Here is a 26,838-nt window from a genome sequence, read left to right as displayed (position 1 = left end):
CATGTCCATGTTACATTGTGACTTGAGGAGAAATGAACATATGAATGAATTCATTTTAAAATTAATAAAATGGGATTTCCCCCCCGAACAAGCTGGATATATATTTCATTAATTTTGTGATTTCGGACTGAAAGTTCTGTTTCAGGAATACAACGCTTGAACTGTCAACAGCATCATGTGATCAGAATGAACACTCCTGAGAGAACACTCCTGAAACACCCTCCACGTCTGGGTCAAATTGATGTTTTGGCGGAATTTCCTCTTGTTGGCTGGATATTTGAAAGGAGCTCCTTCATCCCCTTAACGAAGTGCCTTGATCAACGCTGCAAGCAAACCCACTTCCGACCTTCTGTCAACAGGCCTCCTCGACTGCTTCCAATTATGCGTGAGGAAGGAAACGTGCGGCTCAAAAACAGAGCCGCTTGTGACGACGAAAGGAACCGTTCATAATCATGTAATAATAAATAATAGCACAGTTCTTTGTTGTTTTTACATAATTGGGCTGAGCTAACTGGGGCTCTTGAATTTGTTGACCACCTTCTTCTCCTTGACGCGCCTGTTCTGAAACCAGATTGTCACTTGTCTCTCGGTCAGACTGGTCTGCGCTGATATCCTGCGCCGCTTGTCCTTGGTGATGAACTTATTGGCGGCGTACTCCCGCTCGAGCTCCTTCAGCTGCACCTTGGTATAGGGCACGCGTTTCTTCCTGCCACGGCGGATGGACGAGTCCCCACCGGAAATCGTGTCTGGAGAGAAAGAGAGAGACAGACGTTCAGGATGGATTTCGTTGGCAATTCGATTGTCATGTGTGCAACTGCGCCATTCTTTCGTGCGTAATCACACACGTTTTCACTTGGATTATATCCTCCATTGATTGTTTTGTTTTTTGCATGTGAACCATGTACAGGTTGTTGCTGTTGGGAGTCAGTTATAGCACACCTGATGAACAGACAGTGGAGCATTAGAGTTCTATAGGAGTTCTATAGCCATTGAATGATTGTTGAATTGTCTTGTTTTTTTCCCCCGTAAACTTGGAAGCTGCAAACTGAATGTCCCCTTTTGGAATTAAATAAAGTTTTCTGAATTCAGAATGTGAATCCTGCAACTTGCCCTCTGGCTGCTGCATGGATGTTTACCTTGCAGAGAGGGCTTCCACGGAGAGCTGCTCTGTGACTGCTCCTTGGGGCAGTAAACCTGTCCGCTCCATGAGTTGCTGATGGCCCAGGGCTGGTGGTAGGTCTCCACGGGCAACAGCGACTCGTGCCTGGGCTCGGACGGGGCGCTCAGAGCGGGCACCACGGGCACGTCCAGGTAGCTGGGCTGGTACGGAGCCGACGGGTAACCCTGGTAGAAGGCGTATTCCTTCGCCCGTGTGGAGAACTCGTCACCGGACACCGGCGAGTCCACGTACTTGTCGCCGTAGCCGGACGGCTGCGCGCACGCCTTGACGCCGCCGTGTGACAACCTGCACGGGTAGTAGCCGCTGCCAAAGTATCCGTACGGCAGGGAGGCGTTGGGCGAGCTCTGCGTGGCGGAGCAGGGGCTGCACTGCTTGCCGGGCTCCCCCACACCGGCCACCGGCACCTCGTTGGAGCCGTAGGTCGCCGCGCTGGGCGCCAGCGAGGTCGGATGCGCAAGCAAGTTCCTGCACTGGCCCGCGGCGGAGAAATTGCTCCCGGTAAATCCATCCATGTTCTTGCTTCTGTCGTCCAGGCCGCCGTCGTAGAGGAACATGACCGGGTCGATCCAGTGAGAACCGCCGAGCAACAGCGAGGCGGTCATAGCAGCATGCCTCCGGTTTTTGAAAAAGCCCCCTTCGACTGAGCGCTGCGCACACAGGGACTCGGGGCCGCGGCGCGATATGAACACGCTCGAGTGCATAAAGATCGCGCAGGTTATTGGCCAGGGCCGGGGCACGTGATATGCAAAGGAGATGATAAACGTCTAGACGTGGGATCGGATGGAGGGGGTTGGGGGCAGAGGGGGACGTCAAGCCGCATGTTTGCGACGATGTATCGCTCATTGTTTGATTCATGGATGACACTTTTCTCCACATTCTGAGAGCTACTGATGATGTTTCGATCTGGATGATTCTGCGTGAAGCGAGTCGACGTTATCACGGTCGAAACACACTTGTTGAGTGATGAAACGCAGGGTTTTTTTTTGTTTTATTTTTTTTAAATTAATTTGTAAAGTTGGTTCGTTGGTTTTGAGCAGATGCGTAATTACGCAGTGCAGTGAATTAAATACAAAATTGAATTTAGCTTCAGTATATAAAACATTTATTCTATTTTTGGCCACACGTGTGCCAGAGCTATTAATTTAGTCCAGCGTTCAGACTTCACGTCGTGCACATAACATTTAAAACGAGATAAAGTGAATTAGAGCAATTTAATTGTACCTCTCAGGCATGACGCTGGGCCTTCGCTAAACTGAATTTTAATGGTCAATTAAAAACACTGACTGGTTTCTTAGACGCTCTGAGATTAAAACAATTCATTTTGTTCGTTTTATTTGACTTTTTACTAGGATTTCAAAAGAGATTTTAGAGGGAACAAACTTCCTAAAAGACAACACACATTGGTCCGCACTCGGACTCTTTTTTCAGTTAGACGCGGCTGGAGGCCAAGGTCAAGTTGAAAGTTGCAATCTGTCCCCAAAAAGACACTTCCTGTCAACAATGCCGATGAGAAAAGTCGCTAAATATCCAAAGAGGATGTTTTAATATCTTGTACACGTTTTTAACGAAGAAAGAACGAGGAAGAATAGAATTTAGTGAGATTATAACAACAGGGACGAAATATTGCAAATTCACAATTTCTCCACCTAAAATACCATCGAACAAAATAGTAAATTTTATTTATTTTACTTTCCTCTTTTTTAATTTTTTAGTTCGATTTTTTTTTAAATATCAAAAGGGAGATGTATATATATATATATATATATATATATATATATATATATATATATATATATATATATATATATATATATATATATATATTATAATTTTGCTTGTTGGTTGTCTTCCGGCGCGTAAATAACCTGTATCTGAGCTCGATGCAAACAAATGGCCGTGTACAGGTTTTATTATAGACGAGACAGCGGTGCCTACATGGCGCTGTGTGTGTGTGTGTGTGTGTGTGTGTGTGTGTGTGTGTGCGTGTGTGTGTGCAGTTGCGTGTTACAGGAGAATTCATTGCACATGATTTTTTTTAACCTAACACCACACTGGTTTCAGAAGTCATTTATATTCGACATGACCGAGGTAAGACCACAGTGAAATGTATAAACGCCTCAATTCCAGCAAGTTTCTATTCCAACATTGAAGGCTGTAAATCTTTATGGCTTTAAGCTGAGCGCCGGTCAGCCAGAATGTGTGAGTGGACATGTCAGAAAAAAACATTATTCTTGTCTTGAGTGAAAATAACTCACCGGCTTTAATTATTACAAAAATGGCATTTCTGTAATCACCATTTGGAATGTTCACTCCGGTTCTCAACAACGAGTTCAGACACAAACATTTTGTTCAAAGCGCTCATTTCTTCCCAACACTCGCCTTTGCGAGTGTTGGGAAGAAATGAGCAGAGCCACGTTATTCACACGTCAGCTGCCTCCGACAGAGCAGCTCCAGGCGAATGAGAGCAGCTGAAGGGAAAACACAGTGACGTGCGTAAAAGTGTAAAGAGAAAATATATATTGCCGGTGATGACAAAAACATTTTTCTCGTTTCACTTCAACAAGTTTCCGCAGCAAGTAACACAGAACACTCACGCGCGCGCGCGCAGACAAATGGGCCTTAACCTAATTATAAAGTCTAAAACTAAAACACATTTTATACAATGTTTAGAAGCAAAGCGGCAGAGATGTGGTTTTGCACACTCGTAATATTTCATTATGACGTGTAATCAGCTTTCAACCCGGATGTCTGCACATTTGACTTCAACTTAACCACTTAGAGAGGCTTCATACAGTGCGCATGCAGGCATAAGTTGTAGTATGTAGTATAGTATAGAGTAGTAATTTAGTGTATTATATGTACAATTACTTAACGGAAAAAATAATTTAATCGAAATCTAAATAAATCCAAATAACTCTTTAAAATTCATTTAAATTAGACAAACTAAGAGGATATACTACGGAAATTTTAGGTTTAGAAATGAGAATTTTTTTTTTAAAAAAAACTTAGCGACTGTTTGTCATTAAACACGAAGCTAAGAAGACCTAATATTTAAAGAAATAAGAAATCGCCGATTTTGTAACGTAAATTCGATAATATCATTAAAAATAAAATTAAAAAAAACCTATGCATATGAATTATTTGGGACATTTACAGGCTCTGAAAGTCAGTTTTATTTTGTCAGTCAGCTGGACTGTAATATTTTTGCCAATATACGAAAAAAAGAAAACGACGTGCACCGCAAGCAGACGACTCGGGCCTGCGTGTGTGTATGTGAGACAGCGTGCATCTGCGAGTATGCATCAGACTAAAGCGCTGCCGTGAGCAGCACCTATCAAGTATGACAACGCGGCTCTTAGCCAACAGTGCTTAATGGACTTTTTATGGGTTTGTCTTGTGATCGCATGACCTCCAGCACCTTGGCCCCTCAGTGCTCTCGGCAAACTAGATGAGAAACATGCCGCCCCCCAGTCGGTCTGGAGAGAGAGAGAGAGAGAGAGAGGGAGAGAGAGAGGCCCCAAATCTGCACATGACGGAAGGAAGGTGCAGTAGGAAGGGCTGCCTGATGCCGCAGCCTCTCTAGAAATTTCAAAAGTAGAGCCGTTCTGAAGTTCTATAAGTAAGTCGGATAGAATCAAGTTAGAAATGAAAAACAGGAGGTGCTGCTCTTTCGCTGGAAACTTGGTTTTAAAATCTTCACTATACTACAAAGTTGCTTCAATGCTTCCAGTTCAATTGAAGTTTTAACCATGACATCATCATTAGTTGAATGTGAGCAAGAAGTGCTTTAAAAGTCATACAACAAATGCAGGTGTTTTTCAAACAATGTATCTGTGTATCAACTCCACCTCCATCTTTCACTTCCTTCCACTGCTCAACTTTTGGGTGCTGAAACAATTAGGATGGAAGTCAGCCCTTGGTGATGTCACAAAGGCATTGACTGATCCACTGTCAGGTTAGTGACCCCTCCCCCACCTTTTTCACATTCCCCTTCCAACATTTGTGAGGTCTATAGGAAGCATTGGATTGACCTGACCTGTGAGAGCCTGCAAACAGAAGGTTAAATATGCGGTTTTCTGGAGATTTGTAAAAAAACTTTTTTGTATAATTAGAAACCGATCACAGCAGAGTTCAGGGAGAAAAATGAAGATGCATTTTGGACCTTTACTAATTACTAATTGTATCCAACTTTATTTTGCACTCACAATTATTAAGTTATTAACTGTCTCATTATGTAATGAGGAATGCACATTTTTTCTAAAGTTTCAATAAAACCCTTGTACATCTGACAAAAAAAACCAAAACAACCCAGACAAGTGATGCTCTAGTTTCTCTTTCGGGTATTTTTACATTTCAGTAAAAGAAGAAGAACAAAAATCCAGAAATGAAAATATCACAGGACTTTTCAAATTAAATTGTCGGGAGAAATGGGACCACAGTTTACTTTTTATTTTCCAACTCTAATATTACACTCTCACCCCGATGTAACATGTCCATAGTCCGGAGGAATAAACTGTATGAGCAGAACTAATAGGGGGCAACATAAACAAAGAGAGGGAGCGATGCACTGGAAGACTGAACAGCCTCGACACAAGGAGCCGCGGACTCGTCACTCTCACGCCAGAGACTCACGGAAATATGTGAAATAAGTGCTGAAGTTGGTGCGGGGATCCTCTGTTGAATGGAGTGTTGTGTTAAAAGAAAAGAAAAGAAAAACAATCAAGAAGAGTCACACAGAAAACAGGATTTCCCACAAGAAGTGCGCACGTGATTCGTGGTGAAGTGCTGAGAGCTCTGTCGGCTTTATGTGTTTTTCCTTTTTTTTAAAAAAAAAAAAAGAAAAAAAAAAGAAGCGTAGTGGAATAATGACAGTCCTCGGGGCAGAATGTGCCCGACCTAAGCTATGTTAGTCCTGTGGAGGGGCCAGCAACTGGCAAGGCTGTGGACGGGCGGGAGGGAGGCAGGCAGGCTGCAGACATTACTGCTGCTGCTGGCCGTCTTCCTCACGCAGGAACTGGAAAACAGAGGAGAAATCTTTATTGGCGTAACCACGCGCGCACATCATGCGGTAAATCTGGTGGGCCATGGAGCCGAGAGGGACAGGAGTCTTTGTGTTGGTGGCCGTGTTCTGTGCGAGGCCCAGGTCCTGTGGAGAGAGCGAGGAGGAGGAGGAGAGAAGCAAACATTCATTAGACAAAACCAACAGGGCTGAAAATTTAACTTTCAAAACCCCAAAACCACCAGCTCACACACACCAGAGAATTTTTCTTTTTTGTTGCAATAATAAAGGCTTGGTTCACATCTTTAACAGGGGACATAAATAGCAGGAAAAAAAAAAGAAAAAAAAATCTGCACATGACGCAACCAAAGACGGAACTGACCGGACTGCAACACTTTAAAGTTTAGATGAATTGATGAAGGCAATTTAAATTCTCATTTTAACTACTTTCATCCATCTAAGTCAAGGTTCTGCTGCCTCGCTCACTCACAATAAGCGCGGCAATTGTCACTGCAACTACCGCTGAAAGCAGTGCATTTATACAGCAAAAATAAAAAAAAAAATAGTAAAAGGCAACAACTACGAGAGGAAAAATTCCAGTGCCTCAGATGCTGAGGCAGAGAAAAACAGAGGGACAGATTGACGGCCGGCCGGACGGACCTTGACCATGAGCAGGGAGCCGAAGCCTCCCTGGTAGTTGTTGGCTGAGGGCACACCCTCCATCACACCAGGCACCGGGTTGTACACCTCACTGGACCAGCAGCGGCCTGAGCTCATGTTGAGGATCTTGGTCAACAGTTTGGGGTCAAGGCCAAGTCTGGGAACAAATCAGTTAATAAATGAAGAAAATCAGTGTTATTTTGCACGGTGCATCACTGCTTCCAGATTTGCAACAGACTGGGACAGTCATTTATAAATAAATTGGAATTGAGGAACTGACCTGATTCCCAGGTTCATCGTCTCCGACGTGCCGATCATTCCGATGGCGAGGAGCATGTTGTTGCAGATTTTTACAGCCTGGAATTATTATTAGCCACATCACTGTTTGAAAACCGTTCTTTACATCAAAAAATTTATCCGACGGTAGATCGGCAAAAAATGGCTCACATCTTCACGAGCTCAAGCTTGCCAAGCAACTCTGTTAAGTATGAAAGCCAGCTCTCACCTGCCCAGTTCCGACCTGGCCGCAGTAGATGACGTTGGTTCCCATGCAGCTGAGGAGTTCTTTGGCTGCAGTGAATTCCTCCTCTGCTCCTCCAACCATAAAAGTCAGTTTACCAGAACTGGCAGCACCAACACCTGGGAAAAAAAAAGACGGACAAATTAAGTGATTGGAGGTTAATGTTCTCTACCAGAGTTTTTTTTTTTGTTCTTGTTTTTTTTTTTTTTTAACATATTCAGCTCCAAAGATTCCAGATCCAGTGACAGACTTCCTTCACCAACCTCCCGGGCTGGTTCTCCAGTCCCTCAGGCAGCTATTGCAGCTAACTGCTCTGGTCCTTACACTGCCTCACACGAGGAAACATACATCAGCCACACACTGACTCAATTAAGCCGCCAATACCATGTGTGCTTTTAAGTGTACGTTGAAACCCGCAGTGGATTTAACTGGCTCTGCAGCTCCAGTGTTCTCCTTTTGATTTCCATCCAACCACTGGAGACGTTCAAAAAGCTTCATTCTTGAGCTTCAGGCTGCTATTACTCGAGACGCATCAAAGTATGACACTCTTGACTTTTCATCAGCTCAATCACCACTACAATCACACACATGGTGCATCACACTTTGTAGGCAGTAAGTTGGAAAACTTTCATCCCAGTGCACGATCACAGGCCCAAAGCCTGTCAATTATGACTGATCTTTACGGCCCGGCAGTGAAATAGACCAATCTATCAAATTAGGCGGCTTCCTGGATGCTGCTTAGGCCAAATTCAAACAAAGTTCAAGCTTCTGTGTGAATTCCCCCACCAAGCATAAGACTTTATAGAAAGGAATATTTCTGTTAGAAGCCCCGCCTCCTCTCAGGCTGTCTGAGAGCCATTTTCTACATCCATTAACTAGGCAAAAAAGTATATATTTAACTCACTCATGTTATGAACATAATATGCACAACTGTAGTTCTAGACTCCTGCACCACTAGCTGCATTTCCAACTTACTGTTTCACTACATTCTAAACTTTTTCCCAACAAGACGATTTGCCTCTGAAATGCTTCAGAAGGGTATTTTTTGGCCCTGTGACGAGTCTTCACCTGTCCAGGTCTCAAACAGTTTTGCACTGACAAAGCACACAGCACATATGAAAGCTTATCATGGCAAATTCTTTTGCTATGCTGTACATCCAATGATGTACCTCATCCATTGCATCGTGTTCCATAAGTACTTAGTGACTTCCAACAAGATGGAACCATGGCAAGCGAAGCTTTGGGACAATGTCCAACAAGTTAAATACCCGTGAGTCAGCATGAGAGATAAATTCTTAAGAGTGCAGAGGGAAATTGCACCATAGAGACATAAAGGATCAATAGTTCTGCAATGCGTTTCTGATGCGTGATGAAAACGTCTAGAAAGAACGACGATGCCACTCAGGAACTGCCGTGTTACAAAGGTTGATATGCAGGATGGACCGTGTGGCTGAGCTGGCAGGGCTTTAAAGTTTGGATCAATCTACTGACATGACGCTCCACTTCATGTTGAAATATTCCACGCTTTAAAGAACAAAGGCCAACAGCCAAAGGAAGTGTGGGTAAAATGTTAGCCGCTCAGAGTTAGAGAGGGGATACAAGAGATTCTCACATCTAGAGTCTACAAATGACACTCCCTCCCATCCAAACTCACAAAATAAAAACTAACTAACAAACAGGCAAAAAGAACCAACAATCTATACCATATGCACTTTTTCAGGAAATTGGACAATTGCTTTACAAAGGTTGAATTTCAAAGACAGAAAAGGAAGACTAAAGAGGCTTTGGAACTGAAGGTTTACGCCAAGCCATTTTTAAGGACTTAAATTTGAAGCCCCCAGAATATTGAATTTAGTATCGAGTGCAGACACTCCAGGATGACACGGACCAGAGAAGGTACAAAACACCTCTACACTTTGCTTGTTTAGAACATTTGTTTTAAGATTTCACTGCAGTGCATTAGCTGGAGAGGTTTTGTCACTTATTACACTGTAATAAGTCACAGATTATGGTCAGCCCATACATATTTCCAACAGAACCTTCCTTACATCACAGCAGAAAGCAAAGAAAACTGGTATGTGCTTTACATATACCACCAGAGCTTAAAAGAGCCGATACATCTACAAGGGGATCGTATAACTTACAATTAGTAATGCAGGAGACGCTAGGGTGGAATTTACCCTAAATAAATAATTCATTTATTTATTTTTTTTTAAATCTAAACCTTCTTTGAAACTTCTGCTCCAGAGGTTTTCTGATACAAAACAGAAATAATACAGAACCTTCAGGCTTTGCAGCCCTTTCCACAATGAACAGAAACAGGTTAATTACCACAGTACCCATTGTTAAAGTCCAATGAGATGTATTCTGATTTGTTCACCCAAATTTTTTACCTGTTCATTTTCCCTCACCGATATTCCTTTTCAACAATAGATAAAGATTTTAATTGGCCAATCCGTAAGGAAATAGTAGGTGGCAGACTTAAAAAACAAAACTGAGACAATCGTGACGGAAAAAAATGTTGTTTAAAAATGTACCTCCTGAAACAGGTGCATCCATTAAAACTGCTCCCATCTTCTCTGCGGCAGCAGCCATTTCTTTCGAGACGGTTGGGTCGATGGTGCTGGAGTCAATGAGGAGGGAGCCTTTCTTCACCTTTCTGCAGAAAACCCAGATCCATTACAATGACGCGACTGCCATATATGATGTATGATGCAGCCGTGATCAGTGCATGCGTGAGCAGAACTAGAGGTGTACTTGAGGATGCCGTTGGCGCCTGTGTAGACCTCGATGACGTTGGGACTAGAGGGGAGCATGGTGATGATGCGGTCAGCCTTTTCTGCTACATCAGCGGGATTATCCACAATCTGTAAAAGTTGAAACAAATCATCAAAGCTGAAAAACCAAAAATAATATGGCAATCGGTTCATGGTGCAATGCTTGAAGTGTCCTACCTGAGCACCCAGCTCTTGCACCTCCTTGCAGGACTCTGGGAACACATCTGTGGCGATGATCGGGTATCCATGCTTTAGCAGATTCTTTGCCATTGGGTTTCCCATGTTCCCCAAGCCGATGAATCCCACCGGCGTTTTAGAGGCCATAGACCTCGATGACACTAGAACATCGCAGCCAACCACATTAATGTCACTCGCAATTTACTGTATTGCAGATGTAAATATTTTCTCGGTCGAGCAAAACTTATTTTAGATTGGAATTTTGCAAATCCGTGCCATGTTGTGTTTTAAAGCTTTCCCGTTCTAATGTCATAAAAAGCGTATGAAATGGAACACCGAGGTGCTTTTATTGGTCATTTCGAAATACTCTGAAGGACACTGCAACCGTTTAACAAAAATAGAAACAGGTCTGCTTGTTAGCTTCATTTATGAAAAAAAAGGTAAAAAGTAAGAAAAATGAATTACTTGAAAGCACATGTTTAGCTCGAGAAAGACAAGACACTTGCTGCTGCTGCTGCGGACAGAAACTGGAGGAAAGTACAGTTTCCGTGTTCTCGCAAGCCTTCGTGGCACAACTTTAACATCTAACACTGCGCGACGACGTGCGCTGACGACATTAACAACTGACTCGTTACACTTACTGACTGCAAAGGCGACATGCTTGCAAAACCTTCCTGGGAGGAACCGGGACACTCGCAGCACCGCGGCCATGCTTCTTTCGCCTTGACCCGACGCGTGACGAAAGAGTGCGTATTCTAATGACAGCTCGTTCGTCCAATCAAATCGCGGAGGCGGACAACACCGCCTCCCAATCTACCCAATGAGCGAAAGGGGGAGGGCATACGATACGAGCGCTTACGTGACGCTACGTGTCTATTTTACGATTACATAAATTATATATATATGTTTCTACAAGCAACATGAATGTGTTATGATAATAATTGTTTCGCAAGTGTACAAAAATATTAATTTTAAAGCCATAAATCAACGTAACCACAAATAATTGCATTTTACGTGTCTCATCTCCTAGTCTGTCATTCCAGTGCAAATTGATTTTGCCTTTAAACCCCAAACCCCAAATATTAAAAAAATAAAAATAAAAATCTTATTTTATTTTAAATTAAACATCTAGGTACTTCAATTATGTCGCGGTACGAAGTAAGAAACGTGCAATAACGGTCTAAAAAAATAAAAACAGCAAATCAACAAAGTTGTAGAATAAATTATACAATGATTTATTTATTGGTACAGCCTGTCAGAAAATTTTTAATAGTCAAAGGAAACATCTCACCGATGTCCCATGATGTCAAGAAGGTGGGATTCCCAAGATGGTCCGCTTTCCGGAAACGACGTAATGTTGTTATGATTCCAGGAAGCCAACAGGGTCGGGAAAGCACTCAACTGCGTCAACAGTTGTTTTATGATACAGTCGGATTTCAAATACGGTGCCACATGGCAACCAGGTATGTGTATATTTTCTGTTTTAAGCTTAAAACCGTAACCCCCCATCCCTAAAAAAATTCGAATGTTTTACGACAAATGGAAATGTCCTTTGGGGCGCTAACAGGAGTCGCACCGTTGCTAATGTTTACGTGAGCTAACCTTCTCTTCCAGTTGACACTGAGAACCTCGCTGTCGTTCCCCTTCATAGCTGTGTATCGTAAAGCGTTCGATAACATCGCAAAAACAGCGAGACTACAATAAGTTTATGTGGAAAATGCGACTTCTTCTTACATTTGGCTTGGTTACGGCTAGTTAGCCCACTGTGTTGCTAACTGAGCCAGATATGATCAGTGTTGTCAAAATAGGCCTCGCGTCGTAGTTTGGCGTCGTCGTTTGGGAGGTTCTGTCGCCTCGGTTATTAATAGTTTGTTACATTACGTCATAAAATGAACCCAGCAGCGTAGACGTTTGAAATGGCATCGTTAAATGATTTACGGGTATTTTTTTTTTGTAAATATATATCTTTTTTTTTTTTTTTAAATAGGTATAAAGTTAGGTATAGGTGTAGTTAATTGCGACGGTCAAACGTTGTCCTCTGAGGACCAAATGATCATCTCGCGTGAAGTAGGTCGTCACTGTTGCTAACTACGTGAATTCAGCACTGTTGCTTATGTTGGGTTGGTTAGTTGTAAAATGTTAATATTTATTCCTTGTTTTCTTCCAACGGGAATGGGTAGGACACGTGACTGAATCTAAAGTCCGAACAAGTTGAGCGTAAGGACAACCATGTAGTTGTTCTAAGTCACTAACATTCGTTATTAACCCTGTTTCATTACTTGGACTTAGAGGAGCTGAAATATGTTGTTTGTTTGAATGGAACAAGGAAAACATTTTTTTTTTTATCCTTCAACAAATCTAGAATCACTAAAACAGAAGCTCATGTTGCCACAGTGAGTGAGAATATTAATGTACGCATTGTCAAAGTCTTTAAAGTTACACTCCAGGTTCATTCATCACTTAATGCTAATGATGTTAATAACAATTGTACGTGTTTACTCCTAACGCATGAACATGGTTTGTTGTGTAGTGTCAGAATGTTTAGTTGGTAAAGCGTGTTACTGCAAGTGCACATTTTTACACCAGTTTTGGGGGAAATAAAGTGCTTGCTTGGACCTTTTAGCCTTTTTAGCACTCACATGCAGCAGTGAAACATCGGTGACATCAGCAGTGGATTTGCATGTGGGAATTGCCTCTACTTTGTTGAACTACAAAAACCCACTGTTCTATATAATCTGTTGTCATGTGTCCAAATCACATTTGTTTGACAAGAGACTCTTGAAATCTGCAATCACACACTTGCTTCCTTCAAATAGTTTTTTTTTTTTTTTTTTTTTTTTTTTTTTTTAACTTTTACAGTGGTCTTTTTTTTGTTGTTATTTATAAACTAATTCATGTTTGTGATCATTTGTGATTTATATCTTCCTTTTGCAGCCACTGCTGAGTAATTTATGGCTCTCTTCCTGGACGGGACCCTATCGGAAAACAACATGGATACGTCAAACTTTGCCCACGTCATCTTCCAGAACGTGGGGAAGAGTTACCTGCCTCATGCAGCACTGGAATGTCACTACACCTTGACGCAGTTCATCAAACCACACCCAAAGGACTGGGTTGGCATATTCAAGGTGAATAACCCTTTCAAGGTTCACAACACTATCATTTTTTTTAAATTAAATCAAATCAACATGTATTCTCTTGTGTATTATAAGGTAAGTCTCTGATATTACATGATCCCATGGACATGGATTGTTACTTCTGTAGAAGATGTTATCCAGCTTGTTTTCAGCATGACGCAGTAGTTAATGATTTTGAGATGCTCAAAGAAATTCACAGACTGGGCATTGTCAAGATCATTTCTGAAAGTCAATGGAGCTGTTCAAAAACCCCATGTCACACTTGAATATCTCACACTGGCTCTCTTTGTTTGCTCTGACTCTGACTTTGCACAGCGCTTGTGTGAAGCGTCGGTCATGTATTGGCCTCGGGGTAATTTCTGCCGGAGCCTGCAAAGCTGTTAAGACAGTCAACTTGTCAGTAAACTTGTCGCAGTCTTCAGTGAGTCAGTTATTAACTGTTATTTTGTCCAGTTCACATTTGGTTCAGGTTTGTGCAATAGAGAGTGATTGTTTTGCCAAATCCCAGAGAGAAATGAGTTCATGTCAGGTTGTGGAAAGTGGCTCAGGTAATGTCTGGTAGCTGTTTAATTACTAGATTCCGTATGTTGTTGTAGTTGGATGCAAAATCACATTGTGTTTATCCTCAATTTGGCACCACCGGGCCCTCTAGGCCTTAATACTATTTTCTTTAGCCTGTAATTACACATAGTGGTGCTGGAAAAGTTTGAGTGTATAGTCGTAAATTGTGTAAATGTTCCTGGCAGCGCTGACAGATGAGACGTGTGATGCCAAACTTTAGCATTTTTATGCAAGAGGATGTTTGCGTGTGCTATGATTCCCTGTTTGCTTTTCTTTGCCTGTTGAGCTCCAACTGGTTGGAAAAGGCAATTTGGTTCTCAAATTAATTACATAGCTCTTCTTCTTGCTTAATTTTAAATCCATTTGCTCAAATCCGTTTGATTTGTGGTTCTTTCGGATGAATTATCTGCCAGAGAGTGATGCGTCTGTAAATCAAAAGATTATTTTAATAAGCATAACTCAGCTGAGCGTGATCTGTGTATTTAAACATTATATTTATTTGCACGTCAGCTTCAAGTAATTATAGCCAAAGCAGCAATATGATGATGGTGGTAGGACAAAGATTACGGGTTGGACAACAAGTTTGCATACGGCCAAAACCAGCTTTTGCTCATCTGTTTTTGTTAAAAAAGTGAAAATGTTGCATGACCCAAACAGTTTCTGACCTCACAGAGGAATGTTGCTCATGCTGTTTGAAGCGCATATTCTAAATGTACCCGTCTCTACGTCCAGACACGAGTAAAGACAGCAGTGACACCTCATACATTTTTTAACGTACTGTATTGCGCTAAGAATCAGTCCGATGTCTCCAAGTGCAGTTCCATTTAATGCAGTCACCAACATTTAGCCATATGCTGCATGTGCACCCCTCTGCCCAACTCTGGACTTCACCAAGATGACGTCCTTGCAACATATCCACAGAACAACGCTAAACAACAATTTCTATTTGTGTGCCTCCGCAGCCAAACGTTTGAACACAAAAATGATATCGCTGTCAAAAATAATTGGGGCCAAGTAGGATTTTAAGGGTGGCCAAAAATCTTTCTCCACTGCTGCACAGGTTGTTTTTTTTAATCAAAGACACTAGGAATCTTTTCTTACAGAATTTTCTATCAGAACTTTCTGCAGCCCATGTCTGTCTGTTTCCACTGCAGCCCCCCTCCCTGCTAGATTGGCTTTGTCTCACTCTTCTGTTGTGCCCTGGGGTGGTTGTTCTACGGCAGGACAGCTATGGAATACACCCATCATTTAAAAAAAATATAAATCATAAAATACGGTGGTTTTGCAAAATACAGAAATGTTTTTTAAAAAAAGAAACCCCATTGTGAATGGCAGATTCTAAGGTTGCGGCTACTTTTTTGGACAGATAGCGCTGATTAGCATGTCGTCTTCACATTAAAATAAGAGTTGTATTGATTGACACTGTTGTGTTTTTGGCAGTTTTTGCTCTGTGTTGCCACGTCAGCCTTTGCTCAGTCCAGTTTGTTTTAATACTCAGCGTCCCCGACCTCCTTTTCAGTCGCTGCAAAGCAGCCTGTTGTCTGTGAAAGAGCTGCCTTCAGTTTTCACCCTCCTCCACCACCACCACCACCACCAGCCCTGATGCTTTAATGAGTGGACTGGTAATGGCTAACCCCCAGTAATGACACGCACTAACTAGGTGCAAGTTTTAATTGCTTCCTGGTTTTTACTGCTGGAAGCTGGAGCTGCACTCGCGCAACAATTGGGGGTTTTGGAAACAGCAGGGCTTTCTGTCCCCGCCTCAGATAAAACCATGTGTTCCGGCAGGCTGCTTGCACACAAGGCAGGTGAGAAGATAAAGGTTCCTGTGCAGCAAGGAGATCCCTAACTGGACTTGGTGCACTGAAATGGATACAACACGGACCCATGATTTGCCCTCTCGGGGAAGGGAGGAGGGGCCGGGAGGGGGACGTGCGTGTGTGTAACAAATTGGAAGTGAAAAAAAAAGAAAGGTTTGACAAGGTTTGTTGTGGATGCACGTGCAACCCCCAGCGTGCACAGCGAGAACCAGCCAGCTGCATGTGACTTTGATTTTGTTTGACAGTTTTACGGCCCCCGGCTGTTATGGATGTGTTTTTTGTAACTCGCCCTCCTCATCAGCCATCAGTTAGCAACACATAAAATACATATAATTACATTTTGGTTTTCATTTTCAAGTCGCCTATATATAAAATTTTCACCTATTTCCCTCTTCCTGTTAGAAGTGAGTTGTAGCTACATTTCCTCAGTCGGGCTTGTTCACGATGTGGGCCAGGCCACATGCACACACACAGCGGCGCTTTACAGGAGTCATCGTTTTTATGCCCACTGAGGGGGAGAAAAAAAAGCAACAGTTTAATGATCTTATATACTTTTCCTAACATAGATTTAAGAAAAAAAAAACCCTCCTGATTATTTCAGTAAACCTGTTTGAGGTATTTTGGAAGGAACTCTTGGTGGATTCTAGGAAGTCTCCGCGTTAATCCTCCATTGTGATTATGCTGCCGTGATGTGGTGAGAACCGCCGCTTGACTCGATTTTCCCCCCTCAATGTCTCACAGGTTGGCTGGAGCACGGCGAGGGACTATTACACATTCTTGTGGTCTCCTCTTCCTGAGAACTATGTGGAGGGAACGGCGGTCCACAGAACGGTTGTTTTCCAGGGTAAGATCCCATCAAAACTTTGACACGACTGTGGCACGGCTCTGCAGCCGCACGCCAGGCTGGCGGTAAAACTTGACCGGCTGCTTGTTGGATGGATTGAAATGAGAATTTTGTGATAGAAATCATGAAATAGTAACGGAACCCAAAGGTAAATTAGAGCGTCTGATTAACTGTTTTATGTGCCAGTGGCGACAGTTACGCAACTGCAGAATCTCTCTCTTTTTTTTTTTTTAAATCAGATTTTGGCAAATCTTGCAGGATGATGCTTCAACTTGATGCACTTGCTGACTGGCTTGTCTTTCAACAGGATATTATGTGCCCAATGACGACGGCGAGTTCTACCAGTTCTGCTACGTCACCCACAAAGGGGAAATCCGGGGAGCCAGCACACCCTTCCAGTTCCGGGCCAACAGTCCGTCAGCAGACGAGCTCCTGACCGTGGAGGATGAATGCAACTCTGACATCCTGGTGGTCACCACCAAAGCTGGCTTTCTGGAGGTATAATTTACCTAGAGCCCCCCTCCCCCCCTCCCCCCCACATCCCAAACTTTCACTATATATCATTTCCGAGGCCATATTAGTTTTAAAATGGACGTAAAGGACAGTGATGTAGAAGATGAATTACTAAAGGGGCTCAGTGCTGCTTTTACCGTAAGTGAGTTAAAATGTGAATGACCAGCACATCTTGAACAATTTATCCTAATGTGCAGCAAAAGGTGGAAGAAGCCCAGAGAGAGAAAGAGGAGCTGGTGAAGAACATGGCGGCCCTGCAGCAGGAGAAGGAGCAGCTGGAGACCGAGAAGGAGAGCCTGCAGAAGGAGTTCGAGCAGGAGAAAGAAACTTGTGCCCAGCTTCGAAAAGAAAATCAAGTAAGCAGAGGAGGCTGAACCCGACCGGCAACATCGAGACCAGAAAAAAATAGTTTGAAAAAATAATTTGATTCTGAGGAAACATGTTTTTTTACACCAAGAGGCTTGTTCCTATACACCGTGAAATGACTCCTCTCTGATGTTGGCCGATTGTAAGACCCCTCTGGATGATTTATGTTCCAGTTCAGGGGTTTTTCCAAAGTCCAGTTTTGAATTTGGCCAAACAGTCTCACAGCACCCCCTAGTGAAGGACTGCAGGCATGCAGCGCTCCCCAAACTCCCTTAAAAATGACAGTAAATCATAGGCTGACAGATATGAATGTCTCTATTATCAAAGTTACAAGTCAGCTTTTTATTGCACAACATTAAGTCTTAAATGCAGCGTGAGTAATAATTCATATTGCCGTCCGTTTACCATAAATCTGCTGCTTTTAAAATGGCCTTAAAATGAAAACACGATTACAGATTTTGTGGCTGTTAATTTTATGGCAATACTTTTTTATATGAATTTTTACGTGGTGTGAATATAAAGATTTTAAATATCAGTCTATAAACAAACTGTAAAAAAATAATAATAATTTGTTTTCAATATTTCCAGTGCCGTCGTTTGATGGCCCATTTAAAGTTTCAAAGCTCAAAGTGGAGGCGTTCATTTTATTTGGGTTTAAAAGGCGATTAAAGTTTTTTATTTGAACGGGCTTCTCTAAAATGCAGAGGGGAGAAAGTGGTCTTGAGAATTGAACCTGTCTAGGCTTTCACATTAAATGTCCAGATGGTTTATTTATTTCACAGTTAAATTGCAGTTAAGTTAGTTAGTTTTTTATTCTGTTTCAGTGTGTTTAAGCACTTCCTGCCTTGAACATTATGTTTTATCGTCTCACAGGAGTTTCACAATTCTTCCCAGGGCCTGCAAGAGGAAAAAGAGGAAGTGAAGAGGCGGCTGGTGGAGTCCACAGCCAAAATTTTACAACTGGAAGAGGACCTGATCGGAGTTACTCAGAAGGGCCTGCAGAAGGAGACTGAGCTGGACGGGTAAGCTCAGACTGCAGCTGTGGCCCTTCAAAATGTTATCTCACCTCTCTGTAATAAATAGTGAAGAAATAAGTAGGGATCGAACTTTAAGAAAGTTGTGCTCTAATAGCAACTTACTCATTGTTTAGTTTTGCAACTTTCAGTCAAAAAGAAATCCATCGCAGCACGAGAACATAAAATCTGAATTCATCTTTGTAACTAGTTATTATTTCAAACACACAGGTTCACTTAATTGAAGCTAACAATTTTTAATCCCCTTTCTTCAGTCTGAAGGATAGACTGAAGAAACTCACCACAGAGAAGGAGGCCCTTGAGTCTCATCTAAAGAATGAGAAGGATGAGAAGGAACTCTACAAGGTATCACACTGACAGCATTAATATTTTGTGTTTTGTGTTCACATAACCTCTGCAAAATGATGAATTTACATCTCTATACCTCTATATCTATCCATCTGTTTTATGAAAACTGTTTGACTGATTCAAACAGTTTTCTTGCTATATAGGCTCAGCAGCTCCTTGTCTTCTGCTGTCATTATTCCATTTCAAAGCGTCAGTCTTAACAGGCCGGGCCTCTTTCTGTCTGTCTTCATCCCGGTTCCTTCTGGCGTTCCTGTGTCTCTCTTGTGGTGGGCAGTGCACAGGAAGTGGGAGTGCCACTGGCTATAATGTCGCCAAGGAAATGAAGCCCTAACCCCATCCCTCATTTAACTTGCAACATCACTCTGAGGCTGCAGCGAAAGGAAAACTTTACGAGTCTTCCCTAAATCTCTGTTTTGTAATTGAGGTCATGCAACGTTTATTTTAATAGTCACGCGCTCTTTGCTACTAGACTGTGATTGTTGCTTTATAAAAAGAGACGAGCGCCGGCTAAGTTAAATTTCCTAACGTTTGTGTTGTGCGTGTTTTGCGCGCGCCACAGATTCACCTGAAAAACCGGGAACTGGAGAACACAAAGCTGAGTGCGGAGCTCCAGATGCTGAAGTCGGTGGATGTGAACAAGGAAAACATCATTGCCCAGTTCAAAGAGGAAGTGGTGCGCCTCCAGACTTGTCTCATGGAGAAGGAGGAACAGTACAGAGAGGTCCTGGCCAAAGTTTCCCCCTTGGTACGGAAAATTCCCTTCCTAGCTTCCGAGCAGCATCACAGTAAACCCACTCACAGTCGTTCTCGGTCTGCTGTTCTATCAGTGACGGCCTTGACCAGAAGATGCGTGAACTTTTTTTGACGCGTCTTTGTCGTGGGCAGGGGGACAACAAAGCCCTGAAGGAGCAGGTGAGGCAGAAGGAGGAGCAGCTCCAGGCCATCCAGCAGCAGTCGTCCCTGCTGGCCGCCGAGCTCAGGGACGCGTCCAGCGCCCGGGACCGCACCATGTCCGAGCTGTACCGCATGAAGCTGGAGACGGACGCTCTCCGCAAAGCCAAGGCCGACGCTGAGGCCCTCTGCGCTCGCCTGGAGCGCCTGGTGGAGCAGATGAAGGCGGAGGAGGCCAAGCAGGAGGTAACTGAGGAAGATGATTGACAGGTTGAAAGAGCTGCAGCGACTAGACTGTAATGCTGTATTTCAGGTTCAATGTAAAGAACTGGGCAGGTGGTTGTGCAGAAGAAGAAGGAATAACTTGTTTGTTTGTGTTTTTCCAAATGCATGGACAGTTTGATTTACAGCGATCTACATACTGACAAATAAATAAATCTTTTTTGTACCTTTGAGAAAAATGTAAGCTGTTTAGACGATGGATGTTATTGAGTGCAGTTGTACAGCCTGATGACTGCAGGCAGCAATGACCTGCGGCGGCAGCAGTCTGGAGCTGAAGGAGCTGCTGCTGGCTCTCCAGTGTGATGCAGGGGGTGGGAGGTGTTGTCCATGATGGACGTCAGCTTGGCCAACATAAGTAGTAATTTTCTGTTCAACAGTATAGAAATAATTCCTGGTCATGTATCAGTATTTCAAACTAACAGTCGCATCGAGACAATAAGCTATTCAATAGATGTAGAAAATCCTGATGCAGGTTTCACTCTTTTCCAGGAGTTTTTCCAACTGCACAATTTACTGTTGAAAATCCAAGAAAGCAAAAAACGTGAATCATTCGTAATCGGAAGGATGTTTTTGCAACTTGACAACGTCACAGTGACCCTCGGGTCCTTTTGCTGCCACGTGAGTCTGATGCCCCGCTGTCGTTGTTGTTGGGTTTCCTGCACAGCAGACCAGGGCGGAGGAGGAAGCTGCAGACCCTGCCGTGGTGGCGGAGCTGCAGAGGGAGGTGGAGGACCTGAAGCTGCGGCTGCACATGGCCGCCGAGCACTACAAGGACAAGTACAAGGAATGCCAGCGGCTGCAGAAGCAAATGCTGAGGCTGTCGGAGCAGCAAGGGGTAGGTGCTGCTGCTGGAGTCCATGGGTGGGCCGACTCTTTGACTGGTGAGCCACTATGGGGTTTTTTTGGTGGGCCACCTCATAGGAGAAAAATATCAAGGGATAAGTAGAAAACTTGTTGCTTTAATGTCAATTGAAAATGAACAAAAGCAAAGTTAGAACAAGATCGTTGTCTTTGAAGCCCCACGGTGTTTATTGAAATGACTCTTAAAACACTGAAAAATTAATAATTCCTTCAAGTTGGGTCAAGGTTTTTCCAAGTTGCCCACGCTTGGTGATGTTATCCCATTTGGGTGCGTTAGATGTCGTGTTTGTCTTTGCGCTGGCTTGTGTGGTTTGTTTCTCACCTGCCTGCCGTCGTCTGCAGGAGCTGAAGAGGAGCTCAGCACCAGAGGCCACAATGATGATCCCTGCTTCAGTCAGCCCTGATGCTTCAGTGCCAGGTAGGCTTGCAGCCCACTGGACCGAATGGCCACCTAGTGGATGAAGTCATGTAGTGAAAGTACCGTCAAGCCATCAGAATCATAGATGTACTTGCTAAAAAAGCTGACTAACGGCAAGATGGTGGCTAGAAGAAGGAAATCCTGAAACGGGTTTCACTCTTTGCCAGAAGCTTTTGCACTGAACTGAACAAAAGAGAGAATCTATTCAGAATCAAATCAAAATGATCTTTTTGCACCTTTCTAGGTGTTTTAGTAGTTTTTGTTTAGTTTTAGTTGTATGTGTCATATTTCTACCCTCAACACAGTCGCCTGCCTCATTGCTCCGTGTTGTGTTGTGTTGTGTTGACAGGAAGCCCAGGCTCCGCTGACCCCCTGCTGGAGGCCTTCATCCAGGAGAAGCTAAAAGGCATCAGCAGGGAGGCGTCCGACCGCAACGACAAGTACAGGAAATGCAAGCAGTTGCTGATGGTCAGTAAGGTTTTTTTTTTATTAAAATAAAAATAAAATAAAATAAATTGTTCAATGGCGAGGTTACAATTGCTCCCCGCTGCTCCGCAGGAGGAGAAGGATCGCAGCTGCATGTTTGCCGACGAGTTGGCCAAGATGGAGGCCAAGTTCAAGGAGCAGCTGAAGATCAACGACAACCTGAAGCTGCAGCTGGCGGCCGAGGAGGACCGCTACAAGGTCAGTGGGGCCGAGCGCCGCCGTCTCTCCTCCCAGGCAGGTCTGCGTCCCACCACCACCTCTCGCCCCCCCCCTCCCCCCTCCTCCTCCACCCCGGCGCTGGACACGGCTGCTTTAGCTCAGGGAGGAAGAAGCCTTTGATGCTGTCTCTCTCCGGCGGAGCGCGGCCTGAACGCTCTGACAGCGTTGTTTACGAGCGGCCCCGGCGGCGAGACGACGTTTTACGGTTGTTTATGTCGTCCCGTGGAAACAAACCGAGCCGAGCTTTGAGGAGTCCGTCTCTGGTTGCCTGCCTTAATGCTGCGCTTGGCTCTGCTGTTCTCCCCGAGACGTAATCTGGGGGGAGGGGGCGTAAATCAGTCGTCCGCAGAGTCTTTTTTTTTTTTTTTTTTTTTTAACAACCGCGATCAATTAACGTCACCGTCTGAGGATGTTTCACTCATTAATCCTTTCTTTCAATCAGCAGCGCTTGTCTAATGTTTCTTTCTCCCCCGTGTGCCTTGACCTCAGAGTCAGGTAGCCGAGAAGGGCCGGGAGCTGAAGGGGCTGAAGGAGGCGCTTGCACTGGTCGCCAGGGAGAAATCCGAAGCGGTGCGTGACGTCTCTCATTTTCTCTTTTACAGACTTCTTACTTCGCTCGAAATATTCCCCCCTCGAAAAAAGGCGTCTCTCCCTCTCTCCCCGCTCGCCCTCTCCCGCCCCGGCCCGCGTTTAATTTGCCCGTAATTGCAGAAGCAAAGTAAATTCCGTCTTATTTTCCATCCCATTACTCCGGACCGCAGCGGGGTCGGCGTTGGCCCGACACGCAGCGCGGAGGTAAACGGCGCTCCGCCTCGTGACGAGCAAAATGACCCAATTTGTGGTTTGAGCTGTAAATTAAATTGGCGTCTGCCGCTGACATCAATAACGCCCAAACCACTTTAAAAAACAAAAACAGTTTTTATCTTTTCTTTTTTTTCAACGAAAGTTGTAATTAAACTCTGTTCCGTGTGTGAGAGAGAAAAACACAGAATTGGACTGGAGGAGCTGCAGCTGCGTGATGAGTTTGTTCTGCATGGGCGAGAAAAATGTGTCGCTGCCATTTCAGCGACAGTGATGAAGGGATTAGTTGTCCATCCTTCCATCTTCAATAGCCTCCCCGTCCTGCCCTCGGGTTCCGGGGGTCTGCTGGAGCCTCTCCCAGCTGTCATAGGGTGAAGGCAGAGTGACACCCTGGACAAGTGGCCACTTCACATCAATTTAGAGTTTCCAATTCATCTCACATGCGTGTTTTTGGAGTGTGGGAGGAAGCTGGAGAACCTGGAGAGAACCCTGCAGACACAAGGAGAACCTGGAGAGAACCCAGCAGACACAGGGAGAAGATGCAAACTCCACACAGAAAGATCCCAGGCCCGGGAATCGAACACGCGACCTTCTTGCTGTGAGGCGGCAGCACTAACCACTGCGCCACAGTTTTTTTTTGACATTGATTGATATTTGAAGGTATCAAAACTCCGAATGAACACACATGGAATTATGTAGGAAACAATAAAAGTGTCAAATAACTCAAAAACATGTTTTATATTTCAATTGTTCAAAATAGCCACCTTTCATAAAAAGCCTATTCAGAGTTATTGATGGTGTTTTTCTTTGCTGCATAATTCCATATATCTTGCTCATATATTTGATGTCTTCAGTATCTGCAGTATAAAAAGCTGTAGAGCTTTAAAAAAAAAAGCTGTTTAAAAAAAAAAAAAAAAAAAAAAAAAAATGCATGAAAAGTTGTGTCCAAACTTTTGACTGGTGGTGTACATTAATGAAGAAATCATTTTTCTGCAAAGGGAGATTTCTCTTTTAACTTTTCATAAACCCCCTCCCCTCTTCCTCCAGGAAGTGCAGAAGGCCGGCAGCAGCAGCAGGAAGCCGGAGCAGGGTGGCAGCGGTGAGAGCACCAACCCCAGCGGGCCTCTGCTCCTGCAGTACCCCGTCCCCTACGCCCAGGACACGCCCACCCCCCTGCTGGTCTCCCAGAGCCCCAGCAAGCTGCAGTTCGGGAACCCGTACCACTCCATGTCCGCCTCCAAAGGTCGGTCTGGTGTTTTTCCCTTCCCCTCGTCCTCCTCCGACCTGTTCAAACATTCTGCAGTAGCAGCCGCAGAATGGAAGCGGTTCAACTTCTGTCCAACCGCGCAGATGAAGATGACGAGGACGACGAGGAGTTCTCAGACGAGCAGCTGCTGAAGCTGCCCCCCGTCGGCCCGCCCTCCTGGGACAGCAATGTCGTGTGTATCCAGCCCACCCGCAACCACAGCCGACCAGAAGGCCACGACGAGTCGGAGGAGAAGCAGAACAACAACAACAATGTGAGTCCCTGCAGAGAGATCAGAGAGACCCCCGCCTCCCGACCATAGGCCAGTTCACAGCCACTTCCACATCTTCTGCTTTAAAACAGCCTCGCGTGACTAAAACTGTCAAAGCAAAACCTCTGGATCTCCAGAGAACAGCACATTTATCCCGATGTTTACAGCCCTCCGGCAAACATGGTCTGTTTCTGCATCCTGTTGGACTGAGACAGTAGCTGCATTTCCATCACTCAACTTGGAAAAACCTTTCAAATACGGCTAAAAGGTCTTGACGCTCTCATGAGGTGGTTTTTCCACACGTACAGTACCCATATAGAGGAATATCGCAAAAAGTGTCATGGAAACACTTTGTTCACATTGACACGTCAGCGGACGTGACGTACGGGGTCACGTGACCAGTTCACTGACCAGTGAAAATGTTGCGTTATGATTGGACGGAGGAGGAGACGGAATATTTTTTACAGGTCATCAAAGAGGAAAATGTAAAAACCATTCTGGACAGCAAACAACATGGAAATGCTGATTTATGGCAGAATGTCTTGCGGGGATGACATTTAAGAGAATTCCGCCTTCCATTCAATGGAAACACCTGCAAATCACAATTGCTCTTTGTCGGAATTTTAGAACTATCACTTTTATTTTGCAATAAACAGTCATGGAGACGCAGCTATTATCAGATTGTCAGTGTCAAGCAGGTAGATCCAAACCCCCTGAGGGCTAGTAGGGCCCTTTGTGACATCACAAATGCACACATTTTCCCATTCCCCGTCATTCGAAAAACATCAGTACAGCGAGTTTTGAGTTTCTTTTGAGTGTTTTTGCTTCTTTTCTCCAGGGCAACGCTAACGAAGAGCCCACCGTGTGTGAAACCCGCAGTCCATTTGTGAACGATGGGCAGAACGCCTTCTGCTTTGATCCCAGGTAGCGCACGCACGCACACACACACACACACACACACACACACACACACGCCCTCTCGTAAATGCCAAGCGAGGTCGGCTGCCGAGCCTTTGCATTGTTACACACTGTACATACATGCACTCTCCCACCTCACACACACACACACACACACACACACACACACACACACACACACACACACACACACACACACACACGCACACTAGTGCTGGTATCAGTCCAGGAGCGGACCACCCACCACGCATCAGACACATGCTCTTTATTAGCCGGCCTGCGCCCACCTCAGCACCCCCCTCCCCCCACTCACTGTCAGAGCCTCTTCCCCACCCGCCCCGCCCCACCCCACCCCACCCCACCCCTGCAGCATGGACATGAAGCGGTGTCCACTGTGCGAGGTCATCTTCCCGCCCAACTACGACCAGAGCAAGTTTGAGGAGCACGTGGAGAGCCACTGGAAGATCTGCCCCATGTGCAGCGAGCAGTTCCCGCTGGACTGCGACCAGAAGGTGTTTGAGAACCATGTGCTCACCCACTTCGACGGCCACGCGCTCAACTTCGACTAAGAGAGAAATGCACACACACATGCACACACACACACACACACACACACACACAAAAAAAGCCAGCTCATCCGGTCTGCCTACTTCCTGTCGCCACTTTTCAAAAAAGATAAAGAAGTAAAAAAACAAATAACAGGAAAATCCAAACCTCCTGCTCTGCATGTCCATGGTCTAAAGATCTGCTCTTTAGGACACTACTGACTCTTCGCTCTGTTATTTCGACTTAGAGGTGATGTGATATTTTCAACATGACATTGCTAATCCAGTGCTCATGGCTGGGCGCCCCGACGGGGGGGGGGGGCAGCAGATTTAGGGTCTTGGTTTTGGGGAAGGGGTAGAGGTGGGTGGGGGGAGGGGTGATAGCTTTCCATAGTCGCAGATCTGAGGGACGATAGCATAAGACTGTTTTAACATACATATACACTAAATTTTAAAATTTTGAATGGTTGCTCACAGATTTGTCAGCCGACAGGACGTAACGAATCAGGGAGAGAGATAAATGTTTACTGAAACTCACATCCAACCAAATGGTTCCCTGCTTGAACATCCTGGTACGAGTCTCACTCTCGCTCACTCTGTCAGAGCAGCAGCCAGTCGCCGATCGCAGTCATGATTATAAAGTATATCATCAGATCATCTATTTTAAAAAAAAAAAATGAAAGCCAATGATGTTGTTGGGGCCTTTGTGTACTATAGGTTTGTGTTAACGTTAGGTTTTCTTTCTATATTTTCAACTGGGTTGAGATCACCAGACTTGTTCAACCTGCATATCATCAGCTAGTCAGCGCATGGTGAGCTTTTCTTCAGTTACTCCCTTCTTTTCTGCTTCTCCGTTCCAACTTTAACTTATTTTACAGTATGTTTAATTTGTCAAGTGACATTCATGTATCCAATATAAACTAATAAAGTCTGGTTATAACTCTGGTGTGTGTGTGTGGCTTAC

The 26,838-nt window shown here is 44.3% G+C and overlaps 3 protein-coding genes across 6 annotated transcripts; 1 reads left to right on the top strand and 2 right to left on the bottom strand.

Annotated features, from left to right (window-relative positions):
- Positions 1-138: 138 nt before the first annotated feature.
- hoxa13b (homeobox A13b) lies at positions 139-1,819 on the bottom strand. Its single transcript, XM_076029991.1, has 2 exons — positions 1,137-1,819; positions 139-746 (listed from the first exon to the last, which is right to left on the bottom strand). Exons 1-2 carry the CDS (start codon positions 1,780-1,782, stop codon positions 508-510), a joined length of 885 nt encoding a protein of 294 aa, XP_075886106.1. The 5' UTR covers positions 1,783-1,819; the 3' UTR covers positions 139-507.
- A 3,795-nt stretch (positions 1,820-5,614) lies between these two features.
- Positions 5,615-11,124, bottom strand: hibadhb (3-hydroxyisobutyrate dehydrogenase b). Its single transcript, XM_076027427.1, has 8 exons — positions 10,955-11,124; positions 10,314-10,474; positions 10,117-10,226; positions 9,897-10,018; positions 7,345-7,478; positions 7,120-7,196; positions 6,840-6,996; positions 5,615-6,326 (listed from the first exon to the last, which is right to left on the bottom strand). Exons 1-8 carry the CDS (start codon positions 11,022-11,024, stop codon positions 6,159-6,161), a joined length of 999 nt encoding a protein of 332 aa, XP_075883542.1. The 5' UTR covers positions 11,025-11,124; the 3' UTR covers positions 5,615-6,158.
- On the top strand, positions 9,083-25,924 carry tax1bp1b (Tax1 (human T-cell leukemia virus type I) binding protein 1b). Of its 4 annotated transcripts, none has more exons than XM_076027336.1 (18): positions 9,083-9,255; positions 13,248-13,441; positions 16,573-16,675; positions 16,983-17,173; positions 17,386-17,544; positions 18,428-18,576; positions 18,843-18,933; positions 19,496-19,681; positions 19,822-20,073; positions 20,774-20,944; positions 21,313-21,388; positions 21,738-21,856; positions 21,947-22,072; positions 22,583-22,663; positions 23,942-24,137; positions 24,245-24,414; positions 25,250-25,335; positions 25,700-25,924. In XM_076027336.1, exons 2-18 carry the CDS (start codon positions 13,265-13,267, stop codon positions 25,896-25,898), a joined length of 2,532 nt encoding a protein of 843 aa, XP_075883451.1. In that variant the 5' UTR covers positions 9,083-9,255; positions 13,248-13,264; the 3' UTR covers positions 25,899-25,924. The 4 variants fall into 4 exon arrangements, with proteins under 4 accessions (XP_075883451.1, XP_075883458.1, XP_075883442.1 ...); XM_076027343.1 differs by lacking the exon at positions 9,083-9,255 and adding an exon at positions 11,618-11,776 and having other exon boundaries at positions 18,449-18,576; XM_076027327.1 differs by lacking the exon at positions 9,083-9,255 and adding an exon at positions 11,618-11,776.
- The last annotated feature ends 914 nt before the right edge of the window (positions 25,925-26,838 follow it).

The sequence above is a fragment of the Nelusetta ayraudi genome, unplaced genomic scaffold (genome assembly GCF_046127955.1).
Source record: "Nelusetta ayraudi isolate G7.1 ecotype Tasmania unplaced genomic scaffold, CSIRO-AGI_Nayr_v1 ptg000003l, whole genome shotgun sequence".
Classification (NCBI taxonomy): Eukaryota; Metazoa; Chordata; class Actinopteri; order Tetraodontiformes; family Monacanthidae; genus Nelusetta; species Nelusetta ayraudi.
Note: the sequence above shows the minus strand (reverse complement) of the source record. Positions and strands in the feature narration are given on the sequence as shown.

Coding starts and splice junctions, on each gene's coding strand:
- hoxa13b (XM_076029991.1), bottom strand. CDS start 1,782: ATGACCGCCTCGCTGTTGCTCGGCGGTTCTCACTGGATCGACCCGGTC. Junction 747..1,136: donor GTGGAAGCCCTCTCTGCAAG/GTAAACATCCAT, acceptor CTTTCTCTCCAG/ACACGATTTCCGGTGGGGAC.
- hibadhb (XM_076027427.1), bottom strand. CDS start 11,024: ATGGCCGCGGTGCTGCGAGTGTCCCGGTTCCTCCCAGGAAGGTTTTGC. Junction 10,227..10,313: donor TGCAAGAGCTGGGTGCTCAG/GTAGGACACTTC, acceptor CAACTTTTACAG/ATTGTGGATAATCCCGCTGA. Junction 6,997..7,119: donor ACGATGAACCTGGGAATCAG/GTCAGTTCCTCA, acceptor ATTTGTTCCCAG/ACTTGGCCTTGACCCCAAAC.
- tax1bp1b (XM_076027336.1), top strand. CDS start 13,265: ATGGCTCTCTTCCTGGACGGGACCCTATCGGAAAACAACATGGATACG. Junction 17,174..17,385: donor CCAAAGCTGGCTTTCTGGAG/GTATAATTTACC, acceptor CCTAATGTGCAG/CAAAAGGTGGAAGAAGCCCA. Junction 18,934..19,495: donor ATGAGAAGGAACTCTACAAG/GTATCACACTGA, acceptor CGCGCGCCACAG/ATTCACCTGAAAAACCGGGA.